This window comes from Suricata suricatta, chromosome 11, assembly GCF_006229205.1.
Source record: "Suricata suricatta isolate VVHF042 chromosome 11, meerkat_22Aug2017_6uvM2_HiC, whole genome shotgun sequence".
Taxonomy (NCBI): domain Eukaryota; kingdom Metazoa; phylum Chordata; class Mammalia; order Carnivora; family Herpestidae; genus Suricata; species Suricata suricatta.
The window spans coordinates 56,581,664-56,604,345 of record NC_043710.1 but is presented as its reverse complement, the minus strand read 5'-3'; the positions used below and the strand labels follow the sequence as shown (position 1 = coordinate 56,604,345).

The window sequence follows — 22,682 nt, the reverse complement described above, 5'->3', positions numbered from 1 at the left end:
GAGGAGGCGGAGCAGGGAGCCGGGAGCCGGCTGGCCCGCGCTCCTCCTGCCGGCCGGGGATTTTCCAGCCTGGGCGCTGTCGCCTCGGACCTCCTGCAGCCGCGGCGGACCATGGGCGACAAAGGGACACGGTGAGTGCGGGCGGCGGCCCGGCCCGCTGCGCGTGGGGGCGACCTGGGCGAGGGCACCGGCGGGGGTTCCTGTCGTTCACCCCGTGGAGCGCCGACGCCTGGCCCCGCGGCAAGCGGCTCTCCTGTGCCCGAGGTCTCCTGTGTGATCACCGGCGGGGCCCGTGGGGCTACGGGCGGGGGTACCGAGAGGCGAGGACCTGGGCCGCCCCATCTGGCTCGCGGCTTCTCGCCGCGGACACACACTCACACTCGCTCGCTGCTGACACCCAGCACTGATCAGCAGACGCAGAGACACAAGGGGGCAGGTTGACACACAATGGCACACACGCTCACATGGACACACGGACACACTCCTTCATGGGCACACTCATGCTGGCACACACACTGACATTCACTGCCATGCACTGATTACGTACAATGACACACGGCCACACACTCACTGGCACACAGTTGTGAACACATTTGTGCTGACAGTCATGTTGGCATACACAAGTCACAGTCCAACACATATCAGTGCTACACCTTCATGCTGGCACACGCATGTTGGCCTACCCTCATACACGCATACACTGTCATTTGCACTCACAGTAATGAACACTCTTACTGAGATGCACCCTATGGACATGAACATTATGCTGGCACCTATCTCCCCAACACAGCGTTTGCAAGACCACAGCAGCACTGACCCCCCTCAGAGACAGCAGACTAATGCCTCCACGCACTGGCACCCCATAGTCACAAGCCAGCAGACCCTGGGTCTGCTGACACACACACTCCAGTCCCCACATGGCAAGAAGTGGAAGGCACACATCACACAGGGTGGCAGGCCCCCCGGAGTCTGGCAAAAGTGCATCCTAGCTACTCTGTTTCCTTTCCCTCTGACCTCTGGGGGCCTGGGGTGGCTGGCCAGGACCTCTTTTAAGCTGGGGTGGGGAGAGGGGTTCCTATTTTCTTAGGAGCTTGCCTGTGGCTCAGAGGGGAGAGGTTTTGCCTTTGAAATGGAAAACTGGGACCAAAAGGGGGAGGAGGCTGAGGTAGGGCAACCCCTGAAGACAGCCCTTCTAGACCAAGACCAGCCCTGATCAGGCATTCAGGTTTGTCACCCATCTGTACCCCTTCACTCTGTCTACTCCCTTAAGTCCTAGCAGAAGCTTCTCCCTCATCTCCTCCCCTTACCCCTCCTTTTTAATTTTTTCCTTTCTCTTTTCTCTGTCTTCTCTTCCCTCTCTCCACCCTCCCGATCTCCTTGCTCTCAATAATTATCTATTGAGTGTCTGCCTTGTACTAGGCATAGTGTGGGGATCAAAGATGTGCAAGACCTATTCCTTCCCCCAAAGGAGCAAATAGACTAGGGAGAAATGACCCCAGTGGTCATCACGTTTTGTTACCACGACAAAGCAATTTAACGCTGACACCACCTGCCAGTGAATATTTCCATTTTTCAGAAGAAGAAACTGAGGTTTGGAGGTAATTTAGAACCTGCTTCCAAGCCATCCTTCTGACAGCTCTGCAAAGAGGTTAATTTTCCTCTTTCTATTTTCCAGAAGAGGAACCAGAGTGTTAGAGGTTGCCTGACTTGCTTAAGGTCAAGAGGTATCAGAAGCAGGGCAGAGGCTGGAGTCTACTTGGTCCATTTCTCTGTGGCTTGCCCTTGGGCATTGTCAAGCCCGTAGTGGGCCCTGGGCTGAAGGCCAGGGTGGGGTGCTCTGTTCTGTGTGTGGAGGCCCAGGCTGGTGGGGGAGGCTGCAGAAGATCGGGAGCTTTCTGCATTCACCTTGATGACTAGTCCTCATTGTAGCTGGCCGGCACTGTGACCCGGTCTCAGTCCTCAGCAGGAGGATGTGTGCCTCCGTCTTCTGTGTCCACATCCTCCAAAGCCAAGATCTTCTTCACCATTGAGGATAGACTTTTCTCCCTGTGAGAGTTAGGAGCACTGGGTCTCCTTTATTTTTTCTGGGTTGCTTCGCCATCAGGGTGACTCAGCCCCTCTTGGGCCTTTGTTTGCCTCTCTGTGACTTGAGGAGTGTCATTGCTCCCCTGCTGGAGTAGGTTGTCAGTGGGATGGGGACACAAAGAGCAGCCAGATACCTGTTGGAGACCTTATCTTTAGGGTCAGGACCTTTCCCACAACTCCCTCTGCTCACCTCTAATTTGTTGGGGGACCTGGGACAATTGTCTTTGCTCTTCTGGACCTTAGTTTTCCTATCTGTGAATTAGAGCTGTCAATACTCAAAACAATGTCAAGGCTCTTTTGAGTTTATTGAAATTGCTGGGCAGGGAAAGAGGTGCTGCCTGGAGTCCAGGCTTGGCTAAACTCCATTCAATGGATGGTGGCCCTGCTTTTCTCCCCTACCCCCTCTGCCCTCTCCCCTGTAGCCCCAGGAAGGCCTCCCTCTCACTTTCAGACAGGTTTCCCAAGTCATTTGGAATAGAAAGGCAAAATCAGTAATGGGCTGTATTTGCCTTATTCCATGGCCATGGGCTCCTACTTTATCTCTGACCTAGAAGAGGAAACTGCAAATATCCAGTACTCTAGATCAGGAGTCACAGCATCCATCTCTGTATCTGAGCTCATGCCCCATATGAAAGTGACAACAGAGTTAGTCAGAAACTGTCACTGCCCTCTAGGAACTCCCAGGGTCAAAGGGGAAGGGAGGTGGTGGTGAGACAAATGCCTGGATGGGATTAGTTATAAGGCAGGTGTGTGATGACTGCTCCAACAAGGTGCTCTGGGAGCAATCATACATCCATTCAACAAATGTTGACTGAGTGTCGGAGGCTGGGGCTTCAGAGAGGAATCACCTGACTCTGTCCCCAAGGGATGTAGAGCAGAGCAGGTGGTTATAACGTAGGCTGACATGTGCTGTAGCAGGCCTAAGGAAGAGTCCCAATGCCAGTCCCAGAAGGGGGCATGGTGAGGGAAGCTTTTCTGGGAACCAGGTGGCTTTGGAGCTACCGAACTTCATCTGGGAGGCCGAGGAGGCCGAGGTGGTGGTGCTGGGGCTGTCATTCTTGGCTGAGGGAAGAATATGAGAAGGCTGGGAAGCATGAAGCAACATGCACAGTCTGCAGGTTGGGTGAGTCTTAAGAGATAAACCCTGGCTAGTCAGCCACGGCCTGGAATGTCAAGCTAAGGAGAGCGGGTTTTCTCTTGAAGTGCATGGTGATTCAGAGGGGGGTGTGAGGAGAGGGATGGGAGCAGATTTCCCTTTCAGAGGGAAGTGGCAGAGAATGGATGGCAGAAGCAGGGAAACCCATCAGGAGGCTTAGGAGGAGCCTGGGAGAAGGAGGGACCTGAGCTAAGGTTGTGGAGAGGAAATGGCTGAGAACTATAAAGGGGTGATATCCATTAGCCCGACTGCTTGGGTGTCTGGTATGTGTCAGGAGACTTACATGCACCATCTCATTTGGTTCTCCCAATGATCCTGTTGATGTAGGGATTGCTATTCCCTTTTACAGAGGAGGAAACAGACTAGGAGTGATTAATTTGTTGGTTGCCATTCGGCCAACAAGCTTCTGAACCCAGACCTGCCTGTTCACAGAGCCCTCTGCCACACGGTGCTTTCACGCAGAAGGAAAGAGCTTGTCTGGCCCACAGTTGGCCTCCCCCACCTCCCTGGCAGCACCATTCTCGAGTCGTGCATCCCTTCTGGTTCTTGCTGGTCCTCCTGACTCAATTGGCAACATGGACAATCAGAGTTAGGCAACAGGTGGGACTTCCTGAGAGGCGATGGGATGGAATGGAATTCTGTTGCCTACAGATATTTATGAAGTTTTCTTTGTTGGTAGGGGAGGAGGGTGGGTGTGGTGGGGACACGAAATCGCCAGCTCCAAACCTTGGCTGTCATCTCCCTTGGCGGTTAAGCTCTGTGTAACCTATCTTGGCTGGAAGATGGGGAAGTCCTGTGGCTTTGGCCAGGGATGCTTCTGGGGCTGCTGGGAGTGGAAGGGTTGAGCCTGAACCATCTCTGGCCCCTGATTCTAGGCTGGCTTTTGGGCTTCAGACTTCTCCTCAGCTCTCCTTCTTCCAAGTTTGGGCATCCTTGCCCAAGGCTGAAGCTTTCCATTGCCATTGGTTCAGGGGGCTTGTTACACCTCGGGGCTGTGACAGCGGAAGGATAGCAGGCAGGGGGAGTCAACACACCCAAGTGGCCCCCTGACCTTGCCCAAGCCATTCTTTCCTACTTTTGGAGTGACCATGCTGGGCCATCTATCTTCCCAAGGCCTGCAGGGAGGGGGCAGCCTGGCAGGGAGCCAGACTGGAAGTTAAGGAAGATGTAGGGAGGTTTCTGCATAGATGGGTCAGGATCCTGGAGTAGGGATGGAGGAGGGCAGTGGGGATTTGAAAGTCTTGGGTTTAGGAGTGGTCCAGGGAAGAGATGTGGTATGTGAAGGAGAGGAGAGTTAGGGACAGCTGGGGCCTTGGAGAGCACCGATGTCTTAGGGGGTAGAGGGGATGGACAGTGGGAGAGACTCCTAGGAGTTGGCCAGAAGGCAATGGCTGGTGACTTGGTGAGAGGGCTTTTGATGGGGTGGTGAGAGCAGAGCTGGGCCCCAGGGACACAGGAGCACAGCAGAGGGGAAGACTCTGCTTTTTCCTCGTGCTTGGAGCTGGGGTGGGCCTCTCGGAGGAAGGGTGTGAAGCCCTGGGCTCAGGGTGGTGGGAACTAGAGATGTGGGAATCTGAGGGCTCAGGCTCAGCTGGGAGTGGGAGGGACATTGCAGAAATGTGGGCTGGTCACAGGGGAGGCTGTTTGTGCTGGCACCTGGCATCTGATTCAGTTCGGGGGTCTTGGGGAAGCCTTCCCCGAGGAAGTGCACTCTGAGCGGGTCCTGGGGCATGGGGGAGGCCAGGCAATCCAGACAGAATGTACAGACGGTGTGTGCAGGTGCAGGAGTGTGTGGGGTGTGGCTGCTAAGGGACAGGACAGACCTGGTGAGGAGGCCTTGGGTGCTGGGGTGGGTGAGTTTCCTGGCACTCTCTCACACGTTTGTTTATTCATACCCCAGGTGTTTTTATTCCTCAGTTGGTGAGCTCCTTGTGGTTTGGGGATATTTATGTTTTCTATTTGCTGGCCCATTATCCACCTCTGGATTTGATTCATTGGAGATGCCTGGCAAGGATTTGTTGAATGGACTGAATTCCTTCCTCCCTTCTTGCCTCTGCTCTCAGCCCAGGGGCTAATATTAGGTTTTTCCCATTAGAGAATTCTAAGGATGAAAGCTGTGTTTCCCACATTAGACCAGGTTGGGGGGATGGGGGAGTGGCAGGGAGACAGTTTCCTCCATCAGATTGTGAAGTCCTTAGGGAAAGGGATGTACCATCCCTATCAGATTGGAGTTTCTTCGGAGCGCCTGGGTGGTTCAGTCAATTAAGTGTCTGACTTCGGTTCAAGTCATGATCTCGCGGTTCGTGGGTTCGAGCCCCACGTCAGGTTCTGTGCTGACAGCTCAGAGCCTGGAGTCTGCTTCAGATTCTGTGTCTCCCTCTCTCTCTGCCCCTCCCCAACTCGTGCTCTGTTGCTCTGTCTCAAAAAAAAAAAAAGAATGGGGTTTCTGGGAGTGAAGCCGATTTCTCCCCCATCAGACAGGTTTCTGCAGGAGGAAGCCCTTCTCCCACATCGGACTGAAGGCTTCTGAGAACAGGGCATGTCTCCAGTGTGAGTCCTGGGATTAGAATAGATATTATCTCTGGTGGTTTCAGGCACCCTCTCTCTTGTGTGCAGGATGTGTCCTGCCCCAGGAATGGCTTGAGTCTTAGTAGGGGGGTGTACAACAGTGGGGGTGGGGCAGGACAGGGTGGCTGCTTTTGAGAGGGGAACAAAGGAGTCCGTTGTCCCAGCCCCCTTCCTCCCTCCCCAAGGGGCCCTGGCAGGGTCATCTCTCTGGAGACGCCTCCTCCTTTCTGGGACTGGCCCCGTCTTTAGCCCACTTTAGAGGAACTGCTTGTTCCTTCCCAGGAGACCTGGTGCCAGATGAGGCCAGGCTCCAGGGACTGGACCAGACAGGTCCTGATGTTCTGTGTGACTGAAGTCACTGCAGCGACTGAGTCTCTGCCTAGGGCTGGACTGGGCCTGGCTGGGCCCGCAGCTGATTCCAAGGGACCCCCTTGTTCCTGGAGAGGGATCTGTTGGTCTAAGGAGCCTGGAGCAAGGTGGGGGGCTGTGGCTGATGCCAGACCAGCAGGAGACATACTCCTCGCTGAGGGTCTGAGCATTCAGTGGCGGTACAGGGTACCTGGAGGCCAGAAACTGGATGGGTACAGACCTGGATGAGGCCAAAGCTGTCTCCCATAGTGGCCATGGGCCTCTGGCTCCACAGTGGGGCCTCCTGGTTGTTTTGTGCCTTCATCCTCCTCCCCCTTCTGGTGCCATTAGTGGGCATGGGGGGGCAGGGGTGAGGGGGACGGACAGCTGGGATGTGCCATCTCAGCAGGGTCCCAGAGGTATGCTCTAGTGCTTAATCATTGCTGTGTGACCTTGGGCACATTTACCCTCTCTGGATCTTGCGTCCCTTGGAAGTCAAATCAGCCATCATGGGCAAGGAGGTAACTTTCCTTGAGTTACCCCTTTCCTGTGTTCTGCTTGTAAGTGCGGGGGTGACCTTTCTTCCAGGGGGTCCAGAAGTGGGGGACTGGGCAAAGTTCAGGCCTCTGTCCTATGCCAGTGAGACAGAGAGGTCAGGGGAGTTGGGCCTAGGTGGGTGTGGGTTGTGCCCTCAGCCCACTCAGGGATCTGATTAGCATAGATTGATTAGCATAGTGGGCAGGCTTTAGGAAGAACCAGATTTCCTGGTTACAAATGCCAGCTCTGTCCCTTACTAGCTAGCCTCTGTGACTGCCCCTATTATTTAACCCTTTCTCTGCTGTAACACTTTCATCGGCAACATGGGGTAGTAACTTGCCTCCACAGTAGGTTGTCTGGAGGATTAAATGAATTATAATAGGTGAAGCTCAGAGGCAAGTCCCCTGGTACAGGGGAGTGTTATTTGAAGTTAGCTCTTAGATGACCTCTCACTGGGTCTGCTTCTCTCACCAGGCCGTGAGCTCCCCCAGGGAGGGACCCTTTTGACTCACTCTTGAGGCCTCAAAGGTCTCAGCACAAGCTTGTTTTATCATTGGCCCGTAGTACACAGGTGGTGATGTGACCCAACACAGTGCTCTTCCTGTCTATCATTCAAGGCTTGGATCATATATGGCCACCTCCTTCAGGAAGCCCTCACTGATTTCCAAGTGAATTGTGACCTTTTTTTTTTTTGCCATTCTTTCTCTCTCTCCCTCTCTCTCATTGTCGGCACTGATCCCCTGCCTCTCATCCCCATGGGTCCTGTTTATTTACACACTTGTGATGTCCTCTGTGTGAGACCAAGGACACTTGCCCTGTGTCTGTTGTCCCTGTTCCTATGCAGACCTGGCATGGCACCGAGCTCCATAAATATTTGTTCAGTGAAGGAGCCTGAATGTAGGTATTTCACTGGGAAAAGATATACTTGGCGGGGAGTAGGGGGATGGGCAATGTGGTTGATGAGGACAATGGGACATCTTTGCAGATTCTGAAATATCTGAAAGTGACTTTGTGTATTTGTGACCCAAAGGGCAGAGGTCAGTGGAGAAACAGCTTTACCTTGCAAGGCGAATGTGCTTTCTGATAATCAGAGCTATCTGGCACCAGAATTGGTGGCTCATTCCAGCCTTCTGGCTTTTGCTTCTGCTGCTTTCCTCATTTAGAATGCCATCCTCACTTCTCACTGCTTGTCCAAATCCTACTTCCTCAATAAGTGCCCTGGCCATGGAGCCATCCCTTCCGGGCCCCCAGAGTGTGGGAGCCATTCATCATTCCCATCCTCAGACTCTCCCTGAGCCTTCCTGGATCTGGACTGTGGCGTGGGTGAGAACGGAGTCTCTCTTTCGGATGGACATCTAGATCTAGCTACAGTACATCCAGTGTGGTTTGACCTGGCCTGAGGAGGGGACCGTGGTTTCTGATGACCCACCAGTGATCAAGGAGCCCTTTATGCAGCTGGAGAGATCTACCCATTGGCTTCCCACTGGGCAAGTACTCAGAACCCACCTAATTACTGGGGACAGCGTTCTGGGCACTGGATCCAGCAGGCTGTGGTCATAATCAGCTAATTAAGCCACCCAAGAATTGCTTGTTGGCCCTGAGGAGTGGAAGGAAGGAAGAGGGTGGGGGGAGTGAGGCTCGGAAGAGTGTGAGAAGGCAAGGGTGCTGTGAAGGAGGCTTCAGACACTGGGCCTGCAAGCAGAGATGTGAAAAGAAAGCAGGAGGTGTGGAGAGAAGGTGGGGAGCAGGGAGAGAGGCAGACAGACAGACAGATGAGAGAGCATGCTATCTGGGACAGCACCCAAGTGAGATAAATCTACAGACAGGGGCTCTGACTTTGGCTACAGGGACCCTACTTCTTCACCATCCCTCTGATACTGTGGATAAGCTGCTTTTTTCTTTGGGCCTCAGTTTCTCCATGTGTCAAGCAGGAAGGAGAAAGGGTTTTGGCTTAGGAGGCCTCTAGGGTGCTTCCCTTCTCGGTCTGAGAGCTCGAAGGGGAGAGGGCATACAGGGCAGACTGTGCTCCGTGCTTGATAGCTTGGCCGCTTGTAGCCCTGTCTTCTAGAAGGGGCAGGCCATGTGTGGGTGTCATCCAGCCTGAGACTGAGTGCTTGTATCTTAATCAGGAAGGAAGACTGTTGGTTGGCAGTGGGCAAGCCCTCAGCCTCTGTCATGCTCTTGTTCCTGTCCTCATGATTGTCCTGAGGTTCCCAAACTAGTGTCCCCAGTAGGTGACCGGTTAAGCCTGCACAGTGTCTCTCAACAGCCTAGGCATTTCCCAAATAGCACCCCCAGGTGCATGGGGATGGGCCCCCCATAGGTAGAGCCAGGGGTCCAGTCACACAGACTCGGCTTTGCTGTCCAGCAATATCGCACCCTAGCTCCATGACTATGGGTGAGGGTCTTAAACTCTCCAGGTGTCAGGGTTCTCATTTGTGAAATACGTGTAACAATATCACCTACTGCATGTGGCTGCTGTGGCTGAGAGGGTCCGGAGTCAATGAAGTCGTTGCTGTCATTCAAGATCAGGAGTGGGTCTCAGCCCTCCTCCCTGCTCCCCTGGTCTCCTGCATCCCCTCCCTCCTCCTGTCCTGTACAGCGCTGTGCACACAGCTGACTATGCGGGGGTGGGTGGTTGCACTGGGCCAGAGAAGAAGTTCAGATGATATCAGGAAAGGGAAGTGAGACTGCCCAGGGCCAGGGAGGGGCCGAGCAGGGTGGTGCTAGGGCAGCGTGAGCCCAGGCCCCCCTCCTCTTTTGGGCTTTCACTCTTGGCAGATTCTCTAGGAGGAAGCAGGGAGAATTTCGGGAGCAGGAAGCCAGGGGCAGGGGTGGGCCTCGCGGAAGGCCCCGAGCCTCTCTCCCTTACCCCGTGTGCCCAGGTGCAGCCGTGGAGTCTAAAGTGAGGCTTTCTACCAGGGAAGCCAGCAGGCCACTGTTTCGCACATTCCCAACACCCCTAGCGGGTGTTGGAGCTGAGGCGCTTGGAAAGCAGCGCTTGCCTCCGAGGTCTGCTGAGGTCTGGAGGAGAGACAGCAAAGGAGGGAAGAAAGCCGCCTCCCCCTCGGCCAGCCTCTCCCTGCAGCGCTGGGCTGTGACAGACAAGCTAGGGCCTCTGACTCCGAGGAAGCCGGTTACATAACACAGCCCAACTCCCTGCTTCCTTCTTTCATTCCTCCCCAGAGGGGGCCCAGGACGAGGCAGGGCCTAGCTACTTTGCTCAGGATTCCTGGGCCTGAGAGGTTAATGTGGCCATCTCCTGCCTGGCTGGGTGGTACGTGCTGCCCACACCATTTCAGGAGGAGGCCCGTGTGTGCTGCCTTAGCGCAGGCCACTGAGGTCGGCTCTGTGTCTTGACCCCTCTTCCCATGCTGCTGGGAGCAGAGCTGCAAAGGGGAGAAGCCTCATTAGAAGAAACAGGCTGTGTCCTGAGATAATTTGCCTGCAAAGTGCCCCCCCAGAGGGGACCTGGCCTCTCAACAGCCAGAAGAACAAATCTCCAACATTTCAATCTGCTCCATTCAGTTCCACAAACATTTCTTGAGCACTCGCAGGGTGCCAGGCCCAGAGGCATGTCCCCAAGCCGCCTGGTCACACCCATCTCTCCTGGTGGGAAGCTGATTTAGGGAGCAGCTCTGCCCTTGTCTCCCGCCCAAGATCCTTTCTCAGAGGCTGGGGCCTAGCCCTCCTGGGTACGGGGTGTTCACAATAGAGAACACCATGGGAGTTCCTCTGGGCTGGACGTTTTCAGGGTTGGCTTATACCCTTTCTGCCACCCTGGGCCTTCCAAGGAGGTATCTGTGGACAAACCCTTCTGAGTATCTGCCACTTTACAGGCCCTGGGCCAGGCACCTGAGGCGTGAGGACGAAACATGCAAGTCTCAGCCCTGGCACTGCTCCTGGCTTCTGGGGGAGAGGACATAGATCATCACCACACACTGTAAGAAGGGGGTAACGTGAATCAGTGTATACCAGGGGCAGAACAAGCACTGGTTAAGGATCAGAGGCAGCTCCTCGGAAGGGGGGGCACTGGAACAGGCTTTGGATGGTGAGTTGGAGGTGAACTGGTGCTGAAGCTTGTCTTGGCGTATCCGTGACAGAGGTTTTCAGCCAGGGCTGACTTCCTTCATCAGATACTAGAGAACCCTCTACGTACCAGACACGGTGTCAGACACACTTCCTCTGCTGTCAGTTAGAGGTGTCCTGGGGCTGCAGACTGTTTGAGGATACAAAACCTAGGGTGAAAGTCCAAGTGCTGCCACCTGGCAGCACAGTGAGTGTTTGGGCCTGGACAGAAGAAATGGGACGGACATAGGAGGAGACAGCAGACCCACTGCTGGAAATGAGGTCTATTCTGGTGGAGGGCCCCTGGAGCAAAGGCTTTCCTTCAATGGAGGAAACCCTGCAGAGAGGGTCTGATGACATCCCAGAGGAGCGGTGGCCATGAAACAAGAAACCATGTCATATGAGAAACAGCTCTAGGCTTTGGGGCTGTGGGGCGGCGGTGGAGGTCCAGCGCTGCAGGTCTGAGGGCTCTTTCTGGGAACTGGAAAGCCAGAGGCCAGTGGCTGCCCTGGAGGAAAGAAGCAGTGGATTGGGGGTCCTCACCTTTCCTCCACAAATAGCTTTATGTCTGTGGAGCTTTTCAGCCTCTGGGCATGAAGTTTCCATCCTTTCTCTGTGGTATCTGTGCTAATGAAAGCACCTAGCACATTAGCAGGCTGATTTTATTACGGATCTTTATTGCCACAGGGCAGTGGAAGAAACCTGGAATCGGGTTTAAGCTCAGTAATGAGAACTGTTTCATTGCAAGGGTTTTTTTTTTTTTTTAATATCCTAAAAATGACAAAGATGATCACATGGCATAATGGAGTGGTTAATATGCACATATTCATTGCTCATTTAGAGGGCTGACTTCAGCAGCAAGGGACTCAGTATGCATACTTGAAACCATCTGGTCATCTCTGGTGTTCACTGTTTTGCAATCAGTTTTGCCCCCCTGCTTCCCCAAAAGAGGTAAAGTTTTTTGGTAAGGTGAACTTTCAGGGGGGCCTGGGTGGCTCAGTCAGTTAAGTGTTTGAGTCTTGATATTGGCGCAGGTCATGATCTCACAGTTCATGGGATGGAGCCCTATGTCTGGGTTCTGCCCTGGGAGTGCGGAACCTACTTGAGATTCTCTCTCTCTCTGCCCCTGCCCCCCTTGCATGCATGCTCTCTCTCCCTCAAAATAAATAACAAATAAACATAAAAAATTAGAAAAAAAAAAGAACTTTCAAAGAACCGTGACCCAGTCTCAGATTGAGTCCTGTCCCACAGGCCACACAGCAACCTGGCTCCCATCAGCCTCAGTTTCTGTGGGCCAGGGGTGTGCCAAGCTCCGCGGAGGAGAGAAACACCAGCCCTAACCTTCAGGGCACCCAACCTGATGCTGATGGCTATGTGCCCCAATCACTAAAGTGCCTTCATCTCCCCATTCCACTGCCACTGGCCCAGGTGGAGCCCCCCTTCTGGCCTGGACTGTTACACTAGTCTTCTGACTGCTGTCCCTTTGCTCAGTCTAGATGTACCCCTCCCCCCAAAGCCTCCTCTTATTTTGAAATTTATATCTGACTCTGTTTTCCCCCAGCTTAAAAACTGTCCAGTTTCAGTGCACCTGGATGGCTCAGTCGGTTAAATGTTTGACTTCAGCTCAGGTCATGATCTCAAAGCTTGTTAGTTGGAGCCCTGCATCAGGCTTTCTGCTCTGGGTGCAGAGCCTGCTTCGGATCCTCTGTCTCCCTCTCTCTCTGCCCCTTCTCTGCTCATACACACACACACTCTCTCTCTCTTTCAAAAATAAACATTAAAAAAAAAACCTGGTGGGCATCTGGGTGGCTCAGTTAAACGTCCAACTCTTGATTTCGGCTTAGGTCATGATCTCAGTTAGGTTTGTGAGTTCGAGCCTCATGTCAGGCTCCCCACTGGCAGTGCAGAACCTGCTTATGACTCTCTGTCTCCCTCTCTTACTCTGCCCCTCCCCTGCTCACTTTCTACCTCTCTTTTTCTAAACAAACAAACAAAAAAACCTGCCAGTTTCTCCCAGTTTTCTGTAGGATAGTCCATATTTGCGGGATGCAGGGTGGGGTGCATTGAGGGCCTTTCATGATCTTTGCCAAACTTCCTTCCAGTGCTCCTGCCCCAGCTCTTCCCACCACACAGCAAACACTCTGGCTGCACTGACTTTTCTGGATGTTCGTCCACAGTCTTCATACTTTATCCACACTGTGCCTTTGTTCAAGCTGGTCTCTGTCTGGAATACTTTCTTTTTCTGATGATATCTCCCTTCTATTTTAAGGTTGAACCTAACCTCAATGCAGTTCAGTTGATCTGTTGTACAGAGCACCTGCCACATGCTTAGGCAGGATTCCTTCCTCTGACTCGGCGCTCCTTGCCTGGGCACTCACTGCCCTCTTCCGTGCTCCCTGGCACCTAGCAGCCTTCCATGATGGCGCGTTGCATCATAATGGCCAGCGGCTGACATGTCGGTTTCCTGTGTTAGAGGCCAGATGAGGGTCTAGTACCTCTTGGACCCTCAGCTCCTGATTAGGCTGGTGCAGCCAGGGGAGGTCCAGGTTTATAGAAGTGAATTGAAGCAAGAATACAAGCACCATACACGCGTGTGTGCATGCACACGCATGCACATGCACACACACACACACTAGTGATACACATGGCTGTTGTACTTAAACAAGGGGGGGCCAGAATTACGTGGGGGTGTGAGTTACTTATGATTCCCTGGAGGAAGTGAACCCTGAGCTGCTGACCCAAAAGAGAAGCACTCTTTCTCTCTTCTCACTTCCTTCCTGGCCCTGCTGCTGAAAGAAAACAGCTGACACAGGCTATGAAAAGGGAAATACATATATTTTGAACTGGGAGTTGGGATCTTCTGGCCTGGAGGTGATTAAACCAGGCGAATGCCTCCCTCCCTTCCTCTCCTGCCCTTCCTCCTCCTCTCTCTCCCTCCCCTTAGTCCCTTCCCTTCCTCCCTCCTTTCCTTTCCTGTCTCTTTTATCTCCTCCCTCCTCTTTCCTCCCTCCCCTTCCTCCCTCCCCCTTTTTTCCCCTTCCTTCCCCCTTCCATCCCTCCCTGCTTCCTCTCTCCCTCCCTTCCTTCCACACATGTTTTCTGAGCCTCTAGGACATGCCAAATACTGGGGGCTACAAAATTGATTAAATAAACGTATCTTTATATTTTTCTGTCTTCTTAATGTTCATATTGGAACAAACCTGCCCTTTCCTTTATCTGTCTCATCAGATCAGAGTTCAAGTCTTGGCACGTCACTGATGGCTCTGTGAGTCTGGGCAAGTCAGGTCACTCTTCTGAGCCTCCGTTGTCTTATATATACTATGGCATGATAATACCCTCTTCCTAAGATTGCAGTTGATAATGTGTGTGAGGTGCTGAGGAGCTGCCTTGATCTCAGTGCCTCATTCAGTGAGAGCCACTCCCCAGCTAGAAGCTTCCTGAGGGCAGTGACCGTGTCCAGTGTGTCCTTAGTTCCAGCACAGGGCCAGGCACACAGTATATCAGCGTGATCAGTTGTCCCAGATTCCCTGGGACTGTCTCAGTCCCACGTCTTGGGAAACCCCTTGGTCCTGGATGAATGGGGACAGTTGGTCACCCTACACTACATTCTCCAGAGGGATTTGTAGCATGGATATAGGAGTGAACGACTCATGAAGGAAGGACCGAGGTAGGACTAGGGCAGGCGAGACCAAGCCCTGGGCAGCTGGCCTGTCAGGTGAGAGGTGGTCCTGGGAAGGGTCTGAAAGGGCCAGCAGGTGGAAGGTGGGAGGTGAGCATGGGGCCCTCTGCTGCATGGCAGCATGAAGGAAGACACAGGTCCTGGGTCTGGGAGGCTATTGCTTTCAAGCAGGTTTCAGGCTTCCCAGGTCAACGCACTTTCCTCTGACACATCCAGAGAGGGGAAGGCAATCACTGATCTGCTTTTTCTAGGAAGACCTGTGAGAAGCCATCCGCTGCTCCCCTGCTTGAGAAGCAGGAGGCCTCTTGTCCCTCCCTCAGCCCACCGCGTTCCAGCCTGTGTGCCTTCCGAGCTAGCCACTCCAAACTGCGAAGAGGCCACGCGCAGGTCTGGGTTGGGGGATGGGGCTGCAGGCCCCCCCGCCCTGTCTCCGGTCCTGGCCCAGAGACTGAGCGAGGCCTCAGTTCCCCACCTGTTCCATGGGGATCAGCCCTTCCTGCCAGGGTGTCTGTGAGTTGTGACTTGTGGAGGGCTTCTCGGCATGTCTAGCACAGAGCAGGCATACAGTGAGTGTCATTTGTTGTCCCTTTCTGTAAATGGGAACAATAAAGCTGGCTCTGCATACCTCCCAGGGCTGATGTGTGGGCCACATGGGATGTGGGGACAATTGGTAATCAGTGTCATACCATTCGAATATTTGGGAATGGAGCTCTTGGCAAGGCTGTTTGTGCCAGCCAGTTCTAGGCACAGGTGGGAGATGGCCCTGGCCACCCAGGCACAGAACATCCTCCAGGGGGTGTGGTCCAGGATCACAAAGAAGGCCAGTGGCGCTGTCTGTGTGAATGGACGGACTCTGTGGGTTGGCCCTGTGCTCAGATGATCTCTGCATCTTCTGAAACTATGGCAAGAGGGAGACGGACAGAAAGACTTGGCCCAATTTCGGGGAGGGTTTGGTAGCAGCAGGACGCGTGACAAGAAGAAGGAATGTCCTCCGGAGCCTCCTCTGTCGGTTGGGCTGGAGGCAGGGCCTTTGTGAAGGCGGGTGGTGTTCAGATCGCCTCTGGGCCCTTCCTCCAGCCCAGAGGCGGATTCACCATGAGGCTGGTGCAGCTTCAGCTTCAGGCCCTTTGTGCTCCAGGGCCCCTGCCAGGGCCTAGCACTGTGTCCATGTGCTCAGAGGTTTTGTGAAAGGTGCAAGAGGAAGACATTTTTGTACTCTTCTCCTTTTTTTTCAAAAGAGGTCTTCCAAACTCTATGAGCTCATTCAAACCTGGATCTGCCTCTCCTCCGGCTGGGTGGTCCTTTGTGCCAGGATGTTGGTGCCACATCCCTGCATGTGCTCAGAGCAATCTCACCCCACACATGTGGACCTGGTCATCAGTGAGAGTCCACCCTGCTGAGGCAGGACCTGAAAGTCATCTGAGGGGAGCCAGCTCTGGGACAGACCCAGCTGCAGATCCTACTTGCTGTGTAAAGAAGTCCTTCTGTACTCAGTCTTCCACATCTGCAACATGGACATAATACCTACCTGAAAAGGCTGTGGAAAGGCTTAAACAATGTACCACAGATGACAACCCCAGGCTTGTGGGAGCTCAGTAAATGGTGGTGGAAGCTGGATAGAGATGGGCAGGGCTGGGGTGCGTAGGGTTGGGGCGTTGGGGGTGGGGTAGGGGACACCCTTCCCATTGGGGTGGAGCCAGTCTGCTGTCTGTCGAATTCAGCTGCACTGTGCTGTGCCTCTTGTGGGTGCTGGGCGGCGGGGATGGGGCGGGGAGTTGTCCGATGAGCTGACAGTTTTCTGGGAAGGAACTGTTGTAAACGGAATGGCCTTTTTGTGGGGGAGGTCAGAATGGAAGTCTGCCCCTGGAGTCGGGTGGGGTGGGAGGTTTTGTTTGAAAGACATGGCCCTGGCAGGCAAACTGACCTTTCCGGCTTAGAAAGGTAACCAGGCCAGCAGGGTGCGCTGCTCTCCATGTCCTCCACCCTAGCTCTGAGGTGGGGAGAGGTGAAGATAGCTTAATGGTGGTTGCCCCTTCCCTCCTAACTTCAGCGCCCCCTTCAGGGAGGGAGGAGCAGTGTGGGTGGGGAGGAAAGACTATAAGCTTTGGTGTGAGGCCAGGTTTCAAATACTACCGCTACTGCTTATGTCTGCGTTCTTGAGACAGTTATGTAATCTTGCTGTACCTCGGTTTTCTCATCTTTAAAATGGGTGTGATAATATTCTCTCCCCCTGCCCGGATTGTCGTGAGACCTAAATGAGATTATGTGCCTGGCATATAGTACGTGCTCAATAAATACTGATTATCCCTCTTTCCTGCCCCATGACCCTCACCAACCTGTCTTGGATTCTATTCCTTTACCCATGTGTGCACACCTGCCAGTTAGATTGGGCTCCCTGGGAGCGAAGGTCATGTTTTATTCACCCATCATTGCACCCCCAGTTCTGATACACTATCTTCAAGACACCTTGAACTGGTTGGCAACAAATTCCATTGGCTCAAGGAGAAGACCACTAAGTTTTAGCCAGAAACTTACCTATTGCACACCTACTATGTGTTCCTGCTGGAGGCCTACTGGGTGGTCTCTGCCCTGCAGGGCTTGAATGGCCTCTTGTAACTTACTATCACCCTCAGTACCAGTGACTTTCTTTTCTTTCCTTCTGGTCCCAGTACCTGGCACAGGGGATTCACATGCATTTTTGTTGAATGAATGGCTGCTTTCCCCCTCCCCACCCCACCCTGTCCCCCACCAACTATTCAGAAGGCAGGCTTGGAGACCCTCCCCACCCAGCCACTTTCTAGTTGGGGGAAGTCACCTTGCCTCTTTCAGCTTCAGTTTCCTCCTCTTCCAAATGGGGAGGGGCGCCTGGGTGGCTCAGTCGGTTGAGCATCTGACTCTCGGTTTCGGCTCAGATCATGATGTCACAGTTCTGAGTTTGAGCCCCACATCAGGATCTGCACTTTTAGCCTGGAGCCTGCTTGGGATCATTTCTCTCCCTCTCTCTGCCCTTTTCCTTCTCCCTCTCTTTCTTGAAATAAATAAAGAAACTTGAAATATAGATAAATAACCTGGAGAAAATAGCGGTACCAGATGGGCTCAATCGTGCCTAGGACAAGGTAAGAGCCCCATAATGTCAGCCTCTGTTTTTCAAATGATCTCCAAGGGTCTTCCTCTTCTGGCTGGGAGAACATTCCATTCCTGCAGACCCTCTCTGCTGGCCTCACAAAAGATTTGGAGCTCTGTGCAAACTGTTTATGTTTCCCCAACAGAGTTTATTACCCCGCCGGCCTCCTGCAATTAATTACAAGCAGAGCAAATAACTTGTCCCTGGGAGGCTGGGCTTGGCATAAACATTTACATCCAGTCAGGGGCCAGCTCAGGGGCTTGGCTCTTTCCTCCAGCCTTTGGAACAGAGAGAGAGCAGAGGATCAGGGCCCAGAGGCGTGGGATGGGGTGGGGTGCCAGAGAGTAACAGCTTTCCTTCAACTGCTTTTCCTGGACTACTCCTTAGCCCTTGAGGTGCTGGGCATATACTTTCTCTTTTCACCCTCCTCATTACCCCGTACATAGACTCCCTGTTTGCAGATGGAGAAATCGAGGCTCAGCTAAATGAAGCAGTCTGCTTGAACCCACATGTCTCACAGGGGAGGCAAGAGCTGAAGGTTCTGCTGTGTAGAAAAATAGATCAGAAAAGAGAGGCTAGAAGTTGGGAAATCACCAACGGATTGTTTGTTCATTCGTTTACTCATTCATGAACTCGTTCATTCACTGTGTAGTTGTCAGGCCCCTGTCCTGTGTGAAGGGTGCCTAAGGAGGCAGTGGTGACTATGAGTCACCGGGCTGAGTCCAGATTGTCCCCATATTGAATGCCAGAAACTCCCTCAGGATGGTTCCATTAACAGGCAAATATGTGGCAGAGGTGATTTCTTGGAGGGCCAGGCAGGAGGTGTCCTCTCTGGGTCTCTGGTGCCCATAGCCACGCCGTCTTACATAGAGAGGTGGCCTGAAGGAAAGTAGTCAAAAGGAAGGACTGTCTAATGTCAACTCACTCTTCCCAACCTAGAATCTGGAATTCTAGATTCCCACGTCCCCACCTTTGCACAGAGAAGGCTCAGACAAGGTTTGGCTCAAAGTTACCCAGCAGGGACGCATAGTGGGCATTCCTGGCAAAGGACTGTTTCTAGTACATTCATGTCTGAGAGGTGAAATGACAAACGGAGGGCACACCCGCGTGGCTGTCCTGACCTACAACTCCTCCCCACTCCATGCTGTGAGTCTTGTGTTTTCTGGAGTCCCTTCCAGCTCAGCAATTCCTGCTCTGCTTGACAGTCTTGCTTCGAAGCCCTCTAGAGCATTCTGCTAGGGGCCATCTTCCCTCTCTGTGGGGGGAGAAAGCTAAGCCCCAAGGAGAAAAAGGAGCAAGGGCCTCCTGCTCCTATACTCATGTCAGACATGGTGTGGCTGCATCCCGGAAACTCTGGGCTGGGCTGGAGACCATCCCTACAGCTTCAGGTCCCTGTGGACCCTGGGGCCTAGCCTCAGCCATCCACTCTGGATTGTCAGCACCTGGCCCAGAGCCTGGCATGTGGTAATGGGGCAACTGATGCCCAGGAAGGGTGTGACTTGCAGGGTGAGTGAGTGGCTGGTGGGAGATGAGGGTACTCTAGGGCAGAGCACCTAGTTTGGCAGGCAGAGGGTTCCAATGCAAGTCCCCCCTCTATCACGTATGAACATTGGTGTTGCTTTGAGAAGCGAGACAGAACAATAGTCCTCACCCACAGGGTCATGGTAGGATCAAAAGGCAGCAGAAAGTGGAAACAGATGGTCCAAATATGCATCAGTGGATGAAGAGCTAAACCAACTGTGGTCTCTCCAAACCATAGAATAGTATTGAGTCATAAAAAGGAATCACGTACAGATGCACGCTACAACATGGGCGAGCCCTGAAACACTGTTCTAAGCGAAAGAAGCCAGTCGCAAAGGTCACATGTGTATGAATCCATTTATATGAAATGTCCAGAACAGATCCATCTGACACAGAAAGCCGACATCGGTAGTTGCCAGGGGAAGGGGGAGAAGGATGGGGAGAAGAAACTACTTACGGGTGAGGCATTTTATTCTGGAGGGATAGAAATGTTTTGGAAATAGAGGAGGAAGTTTTGCATGTTGCAAATGCACTAACTGCCACTAATCGTTCACTTTGATATGGTATATTTTATGTTATGTGAATTTCCCCTCAATGAATTATATTTTTTCAGTTGCTAAGAAAAAAGGCAGCATCGGTTAGGAGGGGATGGTGGAGGTGAGACATGGGTGTGGGAGTGAGGTTACTGCAGAAAGGATTGTGTGGGATTGAACGCCGTGACAGGCGCAGGTGTCCAGGCAGTTTGGTGGCCTGGTTAGCACCAAGCGTTCTAGAACAAGACTGACAGGATTCGAAGCCATGTGGCCTTCGGCAGGTTTAACCCCCCCGCCCTGCCATGTTTCAGTTTTCTCATTTGTGAGATGGGAATAATGAAGTTTGTATTATGGGAATCTTCATCTTTTGTCATAGAAATTGTAAAATTTTCCTGAGCATTAAATGAGTTAATATGTGTAAAGTGCTTAGAATAGCACTTGGCTCCAAGTACGTACTGCGTGAGTGTTAGCTGCCGATATTATTGCCCATTCACATTTTTATTTATGTGCTCATGACTGAGCACCAGGGCTGGGCTGCGCTCCGAGGCCTGGGCTCTGAGCAGGACCCAGGGCCTGTTGTCTGGGGCGCCCTGTCCTCTTGGTGCAGGAGTCCGGCCCCGCGGTCCCTCCTTCCACACTCCTGCTTTTCAGAGCTGCCTGAGCAGGCACTGCTTCCCCCAGGACCTGGCAGCCTCTTTCATGGCTTTTGAAAACACCCAGGTCTTGGGGGCTGGTGCCTTGGGCTTTTGGGAACCTTAGTAAGGCTATAGTTTGCCTGCTTATCATGGGAGAGGTCAGGGGGCTGCTCTCTGGGGTCCTCAGTGTTTTCTAACCTCCAGACCTCTCAGCCTGTGTTTGGGATGGGCCTGAGGGGTCATATCTGTTGTGATTTTATTTATACAAAGTGGACGGTTTCTTTTGGGCTGGCATTCTGGACAACCAAAGTAGGGGGTTGCAATGGGAGTCGGGGGTCCCTTCTGAGCCCCAGCCTTCAAGCTTCTGCTTCCTTTTGGGCCTGGCCAGCCCCTGGGGGTCTCCTTGGCCCCACCAGCAGTCATTCAGGCTCCAAGTCTCATGGATGCTTCCAGCTACTGCCCGTCCCTGCTCTGGCAAGCCCTCCATGCTGGCACCCCTCGCAGTGCCATCCTCAGTCTGTCACTTGGGCAGAGGCATGTGCCCCATCCCCTCACTGTGACAGTCAGAACAGACGCAGTCACCTGGTCACGGTTGCTCCCGTTCACCCCCAGCAAAGTCTCCCTCAGCTCTAGTGCCCCCTCCCACCCAGCACTGCCCTCTCCGGCACCTGCCTCCCCAGCCACCTCCCACCACCTGCTCTCCCTCCCCCCAGAGCTCTGTCTCCACTTGCCGGCTTCCCTGCAGATGCTTGTCACAAAGGTTGTCCCAGGGCAGAGGAGCAGAAAAGTCATCCCAGGAAGGCGCTCGCCTTCTCTCTTCTTGTAAAAACAAAACTACATCTTACGTAGCTTGAGTCAGGCCTTCCGGAACTCCTCCCTGGGGGTGGGAGGATGGACAAAACAGGCAGTTGCTGCTGAACTGGAGGGCCTTGGGAAGAGGAGAGAGCCAGAGTCAGGCCACACAGAGTTCTTTGGGTTCTCAGAAGGCCCCGGTATATTCATCCCCCTCTTCTTTCTCTCAGACACGTGAGCCTCACTTCTTCACACATGGACCCCGGCTCTCAAGGGCTTGGCACGCTGTGATCAGGCCAAGTTCCTTTGATAGAATACTCATATATTTAGCCTTTCATTCATCCATGGGCCTTTGCTTGGTGCCAGGCCCTGTGCTGAACCCTGGGGACAGAGAGTGGGGCCAGACCAGGGGAGGGAGGCCCCCAGGCACTCAGAAAGATACAATGCAGTTTGATAAGGGCCATGTGTTCATTTGCTCGTTCAACAAAGGCTTGCTAAGCACCTGCTAGGTACCAGGCACCATACTAGCACTGGGCCACCAGCTGTGAACAAAGTGGGCAGGAACCCTCCCCTTCACCAGGCTAACCTTCTAGTGCTGTGTCACTATCTAGAGATAGTGTGACCCGAGTTCTGAGGTGGCATTTAAAAAGAACTAATATTTATCTTCCAATGATTGTTTTTAAAAACACAAAACCTTCCCACTTGGACAAGGAGAAGATAGCAAGCTCCCGTAATCTCATCACTTTGGAAGAACATTTAAAAAAATTTATTTTTGTCTCCCTTCTTTGCTTATATGTGTACGTGTACATGTGCATGTGTCTGTGTATTCAGACTCAGCTGTGCTTAAACTGCATGTGACATCTGGATCACTGCTTTTTTTTTCCCCTCTAGCATTTCCCATGCCATTAACCCACCATCAATAAATCTGTATTTATGAATGACACATAGAGTTCCTCATTGCAAGTGCTCCACAGTTTATTGAATCTTCTCCTTATTTGGCATTGATGTGACTTCTAGAGTTTTGTGGGGGTTTTTTTTTTTTTTTTTTTGCTTTTGTAAATAACGCTGAAATGGTTAGCTTTGAAACTCTCCGATGGCCCTCCAAAGGCAGAATCCTGGGAGGTCCCAGGCTCTGCAGTGGCCTGTGTACTCCCTGGCTCCTGCCCTTCTTTCTTGTTGCTACGGGGCAGCCTCTTGCGTGTGGGGGAGGGGGAAGTTCCCGCCAGATAAATCTCAAGGAGTTGTTGCATTTGTCTTTTGCTGTGTAAAACAGTCACCCAGTAACTTAGTAGCTGGAAATGACAACATTTTTTTTTTAATCTCTCTCCATTTCTGTGGGTCAGGATGTGGGAAGGGCTCAGCTGGGCATTTCTGGCTCAGGGTGTCTTATGCGGTTGCGGCTGGGTGCTAGCAAGGAGGCCTTGCTGCTGTTACGCCGGGAGTCTGGCCATGTCTCCTCTCTCTCACTGCTACTTCTCTAATGTGGGCCACCTTCACTTCTGCCCTGGATGAATGATCCCAGCTGAACACACAGCACTCTCTATGGTCCAGGTGTCGTCCAAGTTCTTTACATACATGAAGTTGCTCATTTAATCCCCGCAGCAAGCGAGGGAGGCAGGTGCTCTTGTGATCTCCC

At 52.9% G+C, this 22,682-nt stretch overlaps 1 protein-coding gene across 1 annotated transcript in view; it reads left to right on the top strand.

Annotated features, from left to right (window-relative positions):
* The first annotated feature begins 6 nt into the window (after nt 1-6).
* Nucleotides 7-22,682, top strand: part of ARRB1 (arrestin beta 1) — a 76,300-nt gene continuing 53,624 nt past the window's right edge. Inside the window, exon 1 of the mRNA XM_029956423.1 lies at nt 7-131. Coding sequence (XP_029812283.1) covers nt 112-131 — 20 coding nt within the window. The 5' untranslated portion in view covers nt 7-111. The remainder of the gene's footprint in view (nt 132-22,682) is intronic.